This window comes from Lagenorhynchus albirostris, chromosome 15, assembly GCF_949774975.1.
Source record: "Lagenorhynchus albirostris chromosome 15, mLagAlb1.1, whole genome shotgun sequence".
NCBI lineage: Eukaryota > Metazoa > Chordata > Mammalia > Artiodactyla > Delphinidae > Lagenorhynchus > Lagenorhynchus albirostris.
The window spans coordinates 80,359,361-80,373,419 of NC_083109.1; the positions used below are offsets into that span (position 1 = coordinate 80,359,361).

The following is a 14,059-nucleotide window of genomic DNA, read 5'->3' on the forward strand; positions in this document are numbered from 1 at the left end:
CCCCCCACTACTTCCTGCCTTTGAACAAGGTATAAGGATGTGAGGCCTTGAGCTGCAGCAGCCACTCTGTAACCATGAGGCACTGACCATGAGACCAAAAGCCAATTCACTAAGGAGGTGGAGAGGAAGGCTGTGTGAAGAGTCTGGGTTCTTGAGCCGCCAAACCAATCCTGAGACCACTAACTTCTGGACTTCCTAGTGAACTAACGATAAATGGTAAGGAGTAAGCTGCCAGTGGCTGGGTTTCTGAACACATCCCTTCTGATGCCAAAACAGGTTTCTTGTCTGCAGAAGCAGAAGTTGCAGTGTCCAGGCCTCAGAGTTTCTGCTCTCTTATGCCAGCTGCCTGGGTTCTGACTCCCCATCTGGGGTCTGCCTGCCTGGTCCTGCCTTCGCCCACCTGACCCCAGCCCCTGAGCCCAGCTCCGTGCTCTCTCTGACCCCTGCGGGCTCACCTGGCCTCAGCACAGCCCCTGAGGCTGCGGGGCTGTCCTGGCTGCTAGCCTGGCTTGTGTCCCCCTCCCTCTGCAGGCTGCCGCCTCTCAGGCCCTCTGACCGGGCTGACGAAGGCCCAGTTCCTCCAGGGGACACTTGGGCATAGAGCAGGCAGGTGGGCAGCTGGAAGGTGATCCAGATAAGACACAGGAGCTGAGACAGGAGTCTCCCACCCCCTACCTGGGGATCCAGAAGAAACGCAGTGGCAGCCACCTCTGCACGCCCGTCTCGAGCTACCTCTCCCCTCCCCCACCCAGGAGCCACCGAGCTCAGCCCTGTCCACCAGCCTCAGAAGGACCCACTGAGGGGCCGGGAAATGTCTCCTTCAATTTCCATTTTACAGGGCAGCAGACTGAGGCCCAGAGCTAGGAAGGGACCTGCCAAGGCAGAGCAATTACTGGGACAGCCTGACCCCCCACCTCTGTAGTCCCCTGAGGTCTACAGAGCAGGCTGTCAGCCTGGTTTCAGGAGCCTGGAAAATGTCCGTCAGGCCAGCCAGCCTGGGGACCCGACCTTTTCTGAAGTCTCGGGTACCAGAAGTACATCCCAGCATCTTCCCCAGCGTCCCTCACACCTGGGACCCTCAGCTTTCTTGCTCACCCCACTCCCTTCCCCAACCCCAGGAGACTGGCCCGGCCCAGAGAAGGTTACCCCGGGCCACTGAAGCCCCAAACAGCACCCATCCCTCAGGACCAGGCTGCTCAGTCCTGCTGGGCTCCCTGGGGCTGATGCAAGCCCCTCCCCAGCCAGCTCCCTAGGCCCATTATCCCCAGACCATCTGACCTTGGCTTCCAGCGTGGTCAGCCGGTCACTCATGTCACTGAGCCGGGTACAGTTCATGCATTCTGAAAGAGAAGAGGTCAGAGTGGAGTAGATCCTGGGGAGAGAGCAGCCCAGCCACAAGGATAGCCTCTGGTCAGGCAGCCAGGGAAATCTCTGAGCTGTTGCCAGCAAAACTCCTACCATCCTTCAGAGCCTCCTTACCCTTAGCGCCCCCTCCTCCATGCAGTCTGCCTGACCCCTGACCCTCCTTTCTGGGCATCCACAGCACAGAGTACTGTCTGTTTACTCAGTGAACTGTCTGAGCCAGCACCTGGGTTGCCTTCTCAGTCTGTGGGTGCCGTATGGGCGGGGTCTTTGTCTATTTTGTTTGTTCATGCATTTCAGTGCCTGGCACAAAATAGAGGCTCAAAAAAATATCTGATAGTTGCTGAATGGATAGTAAACGAGACACGCTCCCTGACTTTGAGAACTACAGTCTGGGGAAGGATACAGGCAAATAGACACAGGCTGGTAAGGGCTATAAGGACAGAACGTGCAGAAGAGCGTCATGGGGGATGTCAAAGCCCATCTGGGGTGGGCAGTGGTCCAGGAGGGCTTCTTGGAGGCAGTGGCATCTAAGGTGAGGCCTGAGGATGCACAATGACTGGTCAGGTTCAGCAGAAGGAAGAATAAGGGCTGAGGCCCCAAGGAGAACAGAACAGGGGAGCGTCTGCCAGCAGCCTGGCCTATCCGAGCACACCTGCGGGCCACCAAGGCTGGAGCAGTGGGCTGGGCCCTGACACAGGAGGCCTGGGGGGAAGAGCTTGGCAGTATCCTGAGGCCAATGGGCTGCTGTTGGAGCGGGTGAAAGCCAAGGTCAGATTTGCATTTTTAAAAGCTCACTCTGGCAGCGGAAGTGTCCCATGGGTGGGAGTGGGAGGGCCTGGGAGCCGAAGGCCAATTAGGAGACCAGTAACTGTTAACCTCCCAGGCATACATCTCCCTGGGCTGTAATCATCTATTCATGTCTGTCTCCCCCAGAGACCCAGAGCTCTTTAATGAGGAAATAGATGGTTCAAAGCTGTTCTAAGGAGCTTTTATTGCTCTAGAAGTCAAGAGATGCTTAGATTCCTCCCTCAGTTCAAAGCCTGACCCTACAGGAACCCCATTCTGGTTAAACAGACACACGAGAGCTATTAGGGTAACTCGGCAGGTCCCACTTGGTGTTCAGAGGCCCCTCGGCCACAGCGAGGCCCCCGGCCCCCCATCATCAGCCCTGTCTGTCCCCCATCTTTGTCGCTGAATGCAAACCACCTTGTAAATGTCCCTATTTTAAAATAATGAGTGCTCTGTGAGAGATGTGAGGAGACACCAGGACGTTAGGACCATGGGAACAGGTGATTCAGGCCGTGTCCTCCCCAGGGGCGCCCAGCTTGGGGCCAGGGGTGCTGACAGCCTCCACTTTCTGCTCACCAGCCCTACCTGGCTTTATGTGGGCTGGCAGGGGTCCCCTCACCCTCATCTCCCTCCCCATCTACCCTGGGCTCGGCCCAGTCAGTGGTTTATAAGCCGTTTTTAGGAACAGATCTCTTTCTCCCCCAATAAAACCTTGTCAGGAACCCCGATACATAAAAGAGATTAAAGACTGAGGCGTAAACACTGAAACTTTAAAACAACCAGAAGAATGTATACAGTTGTCTGACTCGGGGACGGGGCAGGACTTCACAAAGGATCAGCGAGAAAGGAGGCGGTTTTCTGGTTAAACATGGGGAATTGAACACACATGTTTCCCTCTAGTTCCTCCCAGGAAAGGGATGGTGAAGGGAGAAAAAGGTACAAACCACAAAGCAGAGAGATGGGCAGAGGAGACTTCGCAGTGAAAGGCAGCCGGGGGTCGAGTCCCAGGCTCGCAGACACAGGAGGGCTTGGAGATCAGGGAAAGGAGAGGGTCCTCTCTGGGCTCAGCGACCCACCCAAGGGGAAAGGCCCACAGGCGCTGATACCTAGGGAGGTCCCCTTCCCCCCTGCACCTCCTGGACAATGGCCTCCAGTCAACAAGGCCAAAACACACGGAAAGAGCCCCGGGGGGCTTTTAGTGCGTCCCTCCTAAATACAGATGGTCCAGGATTCCTGTGCCTCTGAAGGAGGCCCTTCATGGGAAAGACAGACATCAAAACAAACAGGGTTCCATTTGTCATTCCACCCACCCTACCCTCCACCCTCCACCTTACTTTCCACCCACCCACCTTCCCATTCATCCATCCCCCACCCATCCCTTCACCCCCGGACGCTACCCATCCCCAACCATCCCTTCATCCACCTGGAGGCACCGTGGCTCCCCGTGAGCCCCTTGGGGACCCCGTGCTGATCCTGATGGGTGGGTGGCAGGGCAGCATGGATGGGGTGCCTGCCCTCGCAGCAAAGGCCCAAGAGCATCTCATGGGAGAACAGGCGCTGACACTGGAGGAGGGCTGGCCTGGAGAACTTTCCTGTCTGAGCCTCAGCTGTCCCCTCCACACACAGGAGGGCACCGCCCCACCCCGGGGCCCAGCAGGAAGGGGGGGCAGGATGGCCACGGGTGAGGTGTCAGTCAGAGCCCCAGCCCCACCCAGTGAACATTCCTGAGGCATTTGGAGGCTATGAACACATTTCCAGGGTGTGAGGCAGGGGGCAAGGCCAGCAGAGGAAGGGGTGAGCCTTGGGCTCTCGCAGAAACCCATTTCTGGAAAGTGTGCTGGGCCCGGACCTAGTTTGCTCTGGCTCCGGGCACCCTGCGTGGCCTGTGGGGAGCGGCTTGGCTGTCAGCAGGCACAGGGGGCCCAGCTCCCCAGCCGCAGAGAGGCCCAGCCAGCGGGCAGGGGCGAGGCTGCCAGCCCAGCCTCCCTGTACCACCTGCCCGGGCAGGCGCTCTGAGACCGGGCGGGTTTTATGGTTTCCCTGGCATTCTGTCATGGACAGCAATTAAATTATGCATTTGACTTTCTCTAACTATTCCTCGGAGCGGTGGAAATACGGAGATGGGCCTGGTGGGGACAGTCCTGGCTGTGTGACTGGCCGAGGCCCTGCCGCCTGGCTCTGGGCCGGTGCCCCCTCCCTGAGACGCAGACTCTAACTCTCTGGGATTCTGAGGATTCCCACGTTCCCAGCACACACAGGCCCACGAGTGTTTCCTCGTTTTGAGGACACAGCGGCAGAAGCTGTGTTGGGAATTCTCTGCCAATATATCAGAAGGGTGGATGTGCCAGGCGAACTGGTGTGCGTGTGTGTGTGTGTGTAAGAGAGAGAGAGAAACTGACTGCTTGGCGTGGTCAGTAGAGAGAGCCCTATAGAGGCCACTAACTCACTGTGTGGCTTGTGAGGCCCTCTTTCTCTCTGCACCTCAGTTTCCCCATCTGTAAAAGGGGTTTACATTGCTCAGCTCCAGGGGCCTCGGGCTCCTGGACTCTTTGCTCCTGCCCTTGCCGGCCGGCTGCCCTCTCTGCCTCTCTCTTTCTGTTCCTCCTCCCAGGGCATCCCACCTTTGTGCCTCCAGCTTCTGCTTACCTCACCCATCCCTTTCCTGCTTGGGCCATGAGACCCTGACAGGTGCAGCCAGGGCACTTGGATGGTCCTGTCCCCAGAGGCCCAGCTCCCTCTGAGAGGTCTCTGAAATGGTCTGCAGGTACGGGGCATATGCAGGGTGGATGTCACCTGCAGCCAACCCAACGGGGCCCAGCTGGAAGAGACCCCTATAATCCCCCGGGAGACCTTTGACCCTAGTCAAGACTCCTAGGGGAAAAAACCTCCAAGGAGGTCAATAGGGTAAGATACTGCGGAGACAGGGGTAGGACAGGCCAGCTAGACTGGCCATGGGTGCACACAGGGCACCACAGGAATAAGGAGGTCCTGAGTGATCTGTTTCCCTAATGTGACAAGAGCTATGGAGGTAAGCTCCCCCCGCCCCGCACCCGCCAAAAGCTTGACTCTAGGGAATGAAAATTGGGGGTAAAGAGGGGTACAGGGGACTCTCCTTTCTCATGGTAAGCCTTGAAGAGCTACTGGCCTTTTTAAAACAATGTATATATTTAATATACGTCATGTAATTTAAACTTTTAACTGGGTGAAAGCATGAAACGTGCTTATGATGCTGTGTGGAAAATATACAAAATTGTATCTATTCGTGAGCCGGCAGGAAACAAGCCAGCTGCAGGCTGGAGCTCCAGAGATAGTGCCACCAAGACATGATCGTTCCAGATTCTTCCAGTCCTGGTGTTTCCAGTTCAGCCTGCAGCTCTTAAGTGCCCCCTGCTGCTCCGAGCCTAGCTCCGTGGGTAGCAGCGAGGACCTGGTAGGAATTTTGTAAAATACCTTTCCTGGGGGGCTTCCCTGGTGGCACAGTGGTTAAGAATCCGCCTGCCAATGCAGGGGACACGGGTTTGAGCCCTGCTCCGGGAAGATCCCACATGCCGTGGAGCAGCTAAGCCCGTGCACCACAACTACTAAGCCCGTGCTCTAGAGCCAGCGAGCCACAACTACTGAGCCCGCACGCCTAGAGCCCGTGCTCCACAACAAGAGAAGCCACCGCAATGAGAAGCCCGCGCACCGCAACGAAGAGTAGCCCCCGCTCGCCACAACTAGAGAAAGCCCGCGCACAGCAATGAAGATCCAACTCAGCCAAAAATAATTAATTAATTAATTTAAAAAAAAAAAAAACCTTCCCTGGGCCTGGGAAGCCACCTTTCCAGTTAACTTGTAGAGAACCGCTTGTCCAGGTACTTGCAGACAGATCGGATTTTTCTAAGACACATACCCCAGAAGGAAGCGTGGAAAGGACAAGGCCAGGCCAAAGGTGGGGGCCCTACCCTGGGCCCCCCTGTGCTCCTCCACACATGCCAGAGCGACGGAGCCCATCGGGGGTCGGGAGCCTGCTGGTTGGATGGAGCTGTGACTGCTTCCCAGACCCAGCCGTGGGGCTAATGGACAGGACAGAATAATTAAATTCCATCTTTTTCTCTATCACGGATCACAGAGAAAGCCAGATATTTTTTCAAAAACTTCTGCCAAGAGTTTTTATTGAAAAGTAATTGGAGTTTCTTCTTGGAGAGGGGCAGCCTTGCATGGGTGTCACCGCTGTAGAAACACAAATCCCCAAAGGACCAGCTGCGCTGAAACTGCTCAGAGCACACTGGTAGCTGGCCACCTCCACCCCCGACACCAGCAGCCCCTGGACTACAGAGCTTTCCAGCGACGTTCAGAAACCCCCCGTGGGGAAAAGGGACAGCACTGGTGAGTGAAACCAATTCACTAATGTTAATCAGTCACCTACAGGGTGAGAGGCAGAAATTCCCTGGCATGTGCCCTCCCTTTATGAGTGAGGATGATGAGATTCAGAGAGGTCCAGCAATGCACTCAAGGTCACACAGCTTGTCAATTAAAGGCCAGAATCAGAACCCAGGCCTTCCATTCCCATAAGCCCATGGTGGGCTGGGCTAGGTGCCCTGGCTGGGGCAGCAGCTCTCAACGTGATGTGAAAACAGTGCCTGGACCATGGCTGGACATGGGTGAAGTTTGTGATTTCTTCACCCCACCATGGCCCTAAAAACTCTGCTGACCTAACTGGCCAAGTCTGTCTTCCTCCCTCTCTACCTCCACATCCAGCCCAGAGTTCAAGATTGTTGGGTCTTGTACCACGGCTGGATCACACCCCAAAGCATCTTTGCCCCAATGAAATCTAAAGAGGAATTATTGGAATTATTAAGTTAATTTAGCAAGGTTGATGGAATACAAAGACAGTTTATACAAATCAACCGTATTCCGGGACTTCCCTGGTGGTCCAGCAGTTAAGACTCTGCGCTCTCAATGCAGGGGGCCTGGTTTTGATTCCTCGTCAGGGAACTAGGTCGTGCACGATGCAGCTAAAGATCCCGCATGCTGCATGCCACAACTAAAGATCCCCCATGCCGCAACTGAAAAGATCCTGCCTACAGCAACTAAGACCCAGCACAGCCAAATAAATAAATAAATAAAATAAAAAGCTTGCCTTCAATTAAAAAGAAAATCAACCATATTTCTATATATTGACAATAACATCATTCACAAAAAGCATCAAATTATCTAGGAATAAATCTACTGAAAACTATAAAACATCATTGAGAGAAATTAAAGAAGATCTAAATAAATGGAAAGATATGTTCATGGATTGGAAGGCCTTATATTATAGATGTTAACTCTCTCCCACTTGATCTATAAATTCAATGCAGTCCCATTTAAATCTCAGAAGGCTTTGTGTATGTTGTGTGTGTGTGTGTGCGTGTAAATTTGCAAGTTGATTCTAAAATATATATGAAAATGCAAAGGTCCAAGAATAGCCAAGGCGATCTAGAACAAATAGAACAAAAGTGGAAGACGGTTAGGACCAGAAATGAGATCTATTATAAAACTACAGTAACTAAAACACTGTATTATTGGTGCAAAGATAGACAAAGAGACCCACACTTACACATTCCCCTGGTTTATTAAGGCACATATGAGTACAGGAGAGAAAGGATGGACTTTTCAATAAATGGTGCTGGGTCAATTGGACCCAGCTTTTTTTTTTTTGCAGCGCAGTATGGCTTTCAGGATCTTAGTTCCCCAGACCAGGGATCAAACCCAGGCCCCGGCAGTGAAGGCTCCAAGTCCTAACCGCTGGATCACCAGGGAATTTCCAACAATACCAGTGTTAGAAAAAATGGGTAACTTACCTTCATGACCTCAGAATAGACAAAGGTTTCTTAGGACACAAAAAGCACTAACATTAAAGAAAACGTTGATAAAATGGATCACATTAAATTTAAGAATTTCTTTTCATCAGAATACATCATTAAGAGAATGAAGAGGCCTATCACCGAGTAGAAGAGGTCTTTGGAAGACATAAAACCACAAAATAAGATGCCAAATGATCCACCTGCCAATGCAGGGGACATGAGTTTGAGCCCTGCTCCGGGAAGATCCCACATGCCGTGGAGCAACTAAGCCCGTTCGCCACAACTACTGAGCCTGTGCTCTAGAGCCTGCAAGCCACAACTACTGAAGCTCACGCACCTAGAGCCCGTGCTCCGCAGCAAGAGAAGCCACCGCAATGAGAAGCCCGCGCATCACAATGAAGAGTAGCCCCCGCTCGCCGCAACTAGAGAAAGCCCGCGCGCAGCAAGGAAGACCCAATGCAGCCATAAATAAATAAATAAATAAATAAATTTATTTATTTTAAAAATAAATTAAAAAAATAAAAACATCTTAGTGATGGTGAAGAAATTTAAAAAAAAAAATGCTTCCTTGGTGGCACAGTGGTTAAGAACCCGCCTGCCAACGCAGGGGATACGGGTTCGATCCCTGGTCCGGGAAGATCCCACATGCCGCGAAGCAACTAAGCGCACGCGCCACAACTACTGAGCCTGTGCTCTAGAGCCCACGAGCCACAACTACTGAAGCCCGCGCGCCTAGAGCTTGTGCTCCGCAACAAGAGAAGCCGCCACAATGAGAAGCCCGCGCACCGCGAAGAAGAGTAGCCCCCCCCCCCGCGCCCCGGGCTCACCACAACTAGAGAAAGCCCGCGCAGCAACAAAGACCCAACACAGCCAAAAATAAATAAAAATATAATAAATAAATTTAAAAAAAAAAGATGCCAAATGGCCCACAGTCATAGGCGGAGGGGTCAACGCCTTAGCCGAATCAGGAAATGCAAATTAAGCCACACCCACAAGAATGGCTAAAATTAAAGACTAACAATGTAAGTATCCGAGAGAGTATGAGCCACTGGAACTCTGAGAGTGTCAGTGGAACGTCCATGGAATAACCACATTTTTAAAATGTGGCAGTTTCTAATAGGGCTGAGTAGGAGCAATTCCATCTCTAGATACAAAAATGAATAAATCCTTTCACCAAAAGACACGTGCAAGAATGAGCAGCGTTGCTCATAATAACCAAAAATTATAAATAATCCAAATTCCCATCGGTGGCCACCTGGGTAAATTGACTATTCACAAAATGGACTATTGACACAGTAAAAAGCGCACGCAAACCACGTGCAGCCGCGTGGATGAACTTCACAAAGATGACAGAGCCCCCCCCAAAGAGCACACACTGTGTGAGTCCATTTATCGAAAGTTCCAGCACAGGCAGGACAGGTCAAAGGCAGTGGCCTGCGGGTTAGCGGTTATCTTGGGGAGGGCAGTTACCAGAAGAGGCAGGAGAAGGGCTTCTAAGATGATGAAGATACTCTCTTTCTTGAGCTGGACGCTAGTACACAGGTGTGGTCAGTGTATGTAAAACATGTCAAGCTGCTGTCCTGCCCATCCTAAACACCAATCTGACCCGTCAGCCCCCAGTGCTCCCCGATGCCCTGAGGACAACCCCCACCCCTGGGATGGGCTACTTGCCATGCTCTGAGCACCTCTAACTCTTCTAGGCCTTTAGCATTTGTCTGTCTTGTCATCGCATCTAGAAATGGCTTGCAACCACTCCATTGATGAGCGAATTCCTCGTGAAGCACCACCTCCTCCAGGAAGCCTTCCTTGACCACTCTAGGCAGATTCAGGCACCCACCTTCCCACCAATTGCCATGCATCCTGTGTACACCTTGCTGACAGCACTCGGCGGCGTGGACGGGGAACCTCTTGTGTACCCCTCTTCCCTGTGGGGCCATGTCTCACCCATTCTCGTATTCTGAAAAATGGGGGCAGAATATTCCTCCATCATATGGGGCTGCAAAGATGCTCGTGTGTCCTCTTGGGAAGCAGCAGTTTTGCGGAGGGGGGCGAGCAGATATGGAAGGGGACCCCCAGCTCATTGTCCAGGTAGCCTGCCTCGGAGGACCTCAGGGGGCCCCGGGGGAGGGGAGGGACTGCTCTCCTCCCGCAGGGGGCCGTCGGTCCCAGGTGCACCCTGGCAGCTCTGTGCCGGGAGCTTCCTCACTGTACACGGCAAGCGCTGCAGCCCCTGAGCAGCTGTTTTCCATTTCCACCAAAGTCAGGAAAAACGGAAGGGGTTTAAAGTGGAGATAAGGAAGATGTTTTGATGCTGAAGTTCATTATATTCTGGCTTGTGTCATGGTGGGAGGGGAGGAAGGGAGGAAACGTTCTCTTCCGATTTCACAAGAGCAGAGGGTCTGGCCCATGTGGAGCCATGCAGGTCATAATAATGATCAAAAGAAGAAAAAGCAACTGGAGTTCACAGAGCACTCAATCTGCCAGACGCTAATGGAAGGGCGAGACCTTGATGCACCGCTTTTCATGTAAATTTGTCTAATTCCTGCAACAGCCCAATGAGGGAAGAACCATTATTATCTCTGTTTTACAGATGAGGCAACCCAGGCACAGAGAGTTTAGGTAACTTGCCCAAAGTCACACAGCTAGTAGGTGCCAGAGGCTGGATTCAAACCCAGGGAGCCAGGGGCTGCCACTGGCTCTTAGCCATCATCCTGGCAGCCTCAGGAACTGGCCTGCTGAAAACGCCTGAAGTCCCAGCGGGCTCCTTGGAGCCCTGCCCTCGGTGGCCCCCACCCTGCTGTCCTCTGGAAGTCCTACCCCCAGGGTTGTGGGGTGGGGCTCCACAGCCTTTCCCCAGATGCCATCCTGGCCCCTCACCCCAGCTGAGGGCACCACGGCATTTCCTTTCTAAAACATCAGGGCCCTTGACTTCTGGGGGGAAAAGACAGGAATTAAATAAATGCAACTTTTTAAGAAATGAGACCCTTCCCAAAAGTGAGTAGAGGCCCGCTGCTATGTAGGGATGACATGGTCCCTTGGCCCCCCTTCCCCAGAAGGCAGCTGGGCCCTATTGAGAAGAAACCCAATCTGGCAGCGGCATGGTGTGGGGACTGCGGGGCCAGAGGGGGTGGCACGCAGGGACGGGCATCAGTGGCTCCAAGAGGGTCAGGGCCCTGCTGCTGGGGAGGGGGTGTGGGAGGGGGCATAGAGAGAGACCAACCCACAGGCCACGTCCCTGTACCAGAATGCAGACCTTCAAGGGTGTACGTGGGAGTGAGCATGAGTGTGGATACACTCAGGTCTAAGGCAGGGGTTCTACATGGGAGTGTCTCTGCGCGTGGACATTTGTGTGCACATTGTGTTTGTGTCCCTGTCTGGTACTATTTCTTTCTTTCTTCTTTTTGGCCGCACCACACGGCATGCGGGATCTTAGTTCCCAGACCAGGGATCGAACCCGTGCCCCCTGCAGTGGAAGCGCAGAGTCTTAACCACTGGACCGCCAGGGAAGTCCGTGTCTGGTCCTATTTCTGACACGTGGGTGGAAGCTCAGAAGCATTCGCCATTTCCACGGGCCCCGGGGTTTACAAAGCCCTTTCGCATCTTTGACATCTCTTGGTACCTTTGTGGCCAGTGAGGCCCCACAATCCATGGTCCCAACTTATAGCTGTGTTAAGGGCAGCTCAGAGTGGGAGAGGACCTCCCCAGGTCGCACAGAACTGCAGCAAAAACCCCAATGTGTTCTGGGGAAGGCCAGGAACCCTCCCACCCCACCTACACCCTCCATGGGGACCCAAATGAGTCAGAAGAGGCTGCAGGAGGAGGAGCTCTTAAATCCAGGGGGCTGGTCCCCTGCTCTGGGAGCATATGCCTTCTGATGGACCAGGAATGGGGTCAGCATTAGGAACTGTGCTGTGTGTCCTCAGGCAGAGTTCAGCCCTCTCTGGGCCTCAGCTTCCCATCAGTCAGATGCAGGGATGGACTGGATGCTCCCTTTCAGCCTTTTGTTCTCTGAGTCAGTAACCGTAACTGGAGTCAGAAGGCACATCAGCTGGGCATCCACCTTTCCCCTTCTCTCTCCTGTGGGAAAAGGAGCCAGGCTTTGCTTCCTGCAAGCAAATGGATCATATCACGGTGGCCCATTCCCTGGCTTCTGTGGTGAAAGGTGATCCCCTGGGAAGCATCCTATTGGGCTGGAGAGGCCACTTGGTGGGTCCGGGCAATCCACAGCCCAGGTGAGGAGCACCCACCCTGGGCCCTCAGTTTTCCTCCACAATAAAATGGAACAATAGTCCCTGCCCTGTGTATTCACGAGGCCCGATCCAGACCTTTGCCGTGGGCTTTGGTACTTGCGCTTGCGCAGGAAGGATATGCAGGAAGGGGCAAACTCTCCTGGGTCCATGCTGGGCGAGGCAGTTGCTTGGACATCCAGAAGCCGTCAGGAGGACAGCACAGCCGGGGAGAGCGCAGCGTCCTCGGGACCCTCCAGGCAGCAAAGATCCAGCCTTCTGGCCAGCAAAGCCTTTGGTATCTGGACCATTTTGGAGAGAAACTCATCTGAGAAGTACTGACTGCCCAGCCCCCAGAGTGGGGGTATACAGCACACCTGTGGTATACCACTCACAGGGCACCCAAGTGTGGAGGGCGCTCACCCCTGAAATGAACGTCTCCACTGCACCCCTCCTTCCGCCCTCACTAACCACCGGGATTCCTGAACCCTGGATTCTGGGTCTGGATTCATGCTCTCCCCGAGTCCCTTCTGTGTTGATGATGACGTAGTAACGAAAGCCATACTTCCTGGGTATCTCTAACGCTCCTCGGGCGTCACCATGTGCATTACGCATCCTCCCCATAGGTGTTTTGGTTCCTCTGTTACAGATGATGAAAACGGAGACTCTGAGAGGTTGTGAAGTTGCCCCAGGCCCCACAGGCAGGGGCAGGAACCAGATCAGAGATGCTCCAAAGCCAGCGCTCTTGCCTTAACGATTCCTGGCCACGTTGGAAACCTCCTCAGCAAGGGAGTTAGAACTGTAGCGTCGGTGAGTGCACCCAAGAAAAGTGTGTGCACTTTAGTGCCTGGACCCTGGGGCCCCCCGGGGCTGATCCAGCCCTGTCGTGGCTGTGTCTCTGGACAAGTGAGTTATAGCGGGTGATGGCAGGTTTGTTTGACACAATGAATGACTTTCTCATCAGCGCTGCTCCCAACGGGCCGTGGAGTGGCTTCCCTTCAGACTGGCACGGCTGGGGGAGGTCCGTCCCCAGAAACCCCCGGCATGAGACTGGAACAGCCAGAATCCCGCAGGATAAAGGACTTCCGGGTCCTTGGCTGGGGCTGGAGGAGGGCCCCCGCAGCTGGGGGGCGCTTGGATGAAGGTGGCTGTGGGACCATTTGCTCAGCGGAGCGGTTTCCAGCCTTCCAGGAACATCCCTCAGGACTTAAAGGGGGTTTTATCACAACAGAAATAAGAGATCCAGTCTCTGCAGCCATTTGGGGGATCGAGGAACTGGGGGGAGGGTCATCCCTGCACATGTTTTATCTTTCAGGGTTTTCTGAGGTTTGTGTTCTTAAACTGAAGTTATTGTTTGAAGTGTTCTTCCTCTTTTTTCCTCATCCAGAAAGAAATCATAAATATCTCCAGGGTCCCACAGAGCTGGCAGGCGGCCTTGCCTGGATCTGAAAGCTGACACCAGGCACAGCCCAGGGAGACGAGCTCCGATTCCCGATCCTCTTGGACATGTGGCGTCAGTACTGCCACCATCACTCTGTGTCAGTGGGAAAGAATCCCTTTTAACAAGGCTCCAAGCCCAAGGTCAAGGTTCAGGGGTCATAAAGCAAAGCTGGCTGACAGAATATGGGAGGGGCTGCCTGACTCTGCTGGGTAGAGCGCCCACAGCCTTGGCCCCGGGCTGGGGCCTGCCCCTCCTGCAGCGCTGGTCCAGGCTCAGGAGAGGTGATGAGCTCTCTTGGGGAAACAGATGAGGTGCCCCAAAGACAGCAAGAAGGGGCCATAGTCACTTTGGTCTTGGGGCTTTCAGAGGAAAATGGTGGCAGAATTCAAAGTCCCCAGGCGGGAGGTCTG

At 53.8% G+C, this 14,059-nt stretch overlaps 1 protein-coding gene across 2 annotated transcripts in view; it reads right to left on the reverse strand.

The window, feature by feature from the left end:
- Window positions 1–14,059, reverse strand: part of COL26A1 (collagen type XXVI alpha 1 chain) — a 174,682-nt gene that overhangs the window by 19,012 nt on the left and 141,611 nt on the right. For both annotated transcript variants that reach the window (XM_060124356.1, XM_060124355.1), the window contains exon 4: window positions 1,279–1,340. In XM_060124356.1, the coding sequence (XP_059980339.1) occupies window positions 1,279–1,340 (62 nt within the window). The remainder of the gene's footprint in view (window positions 1–1,278; window positions 1,341–14,059) is intronic.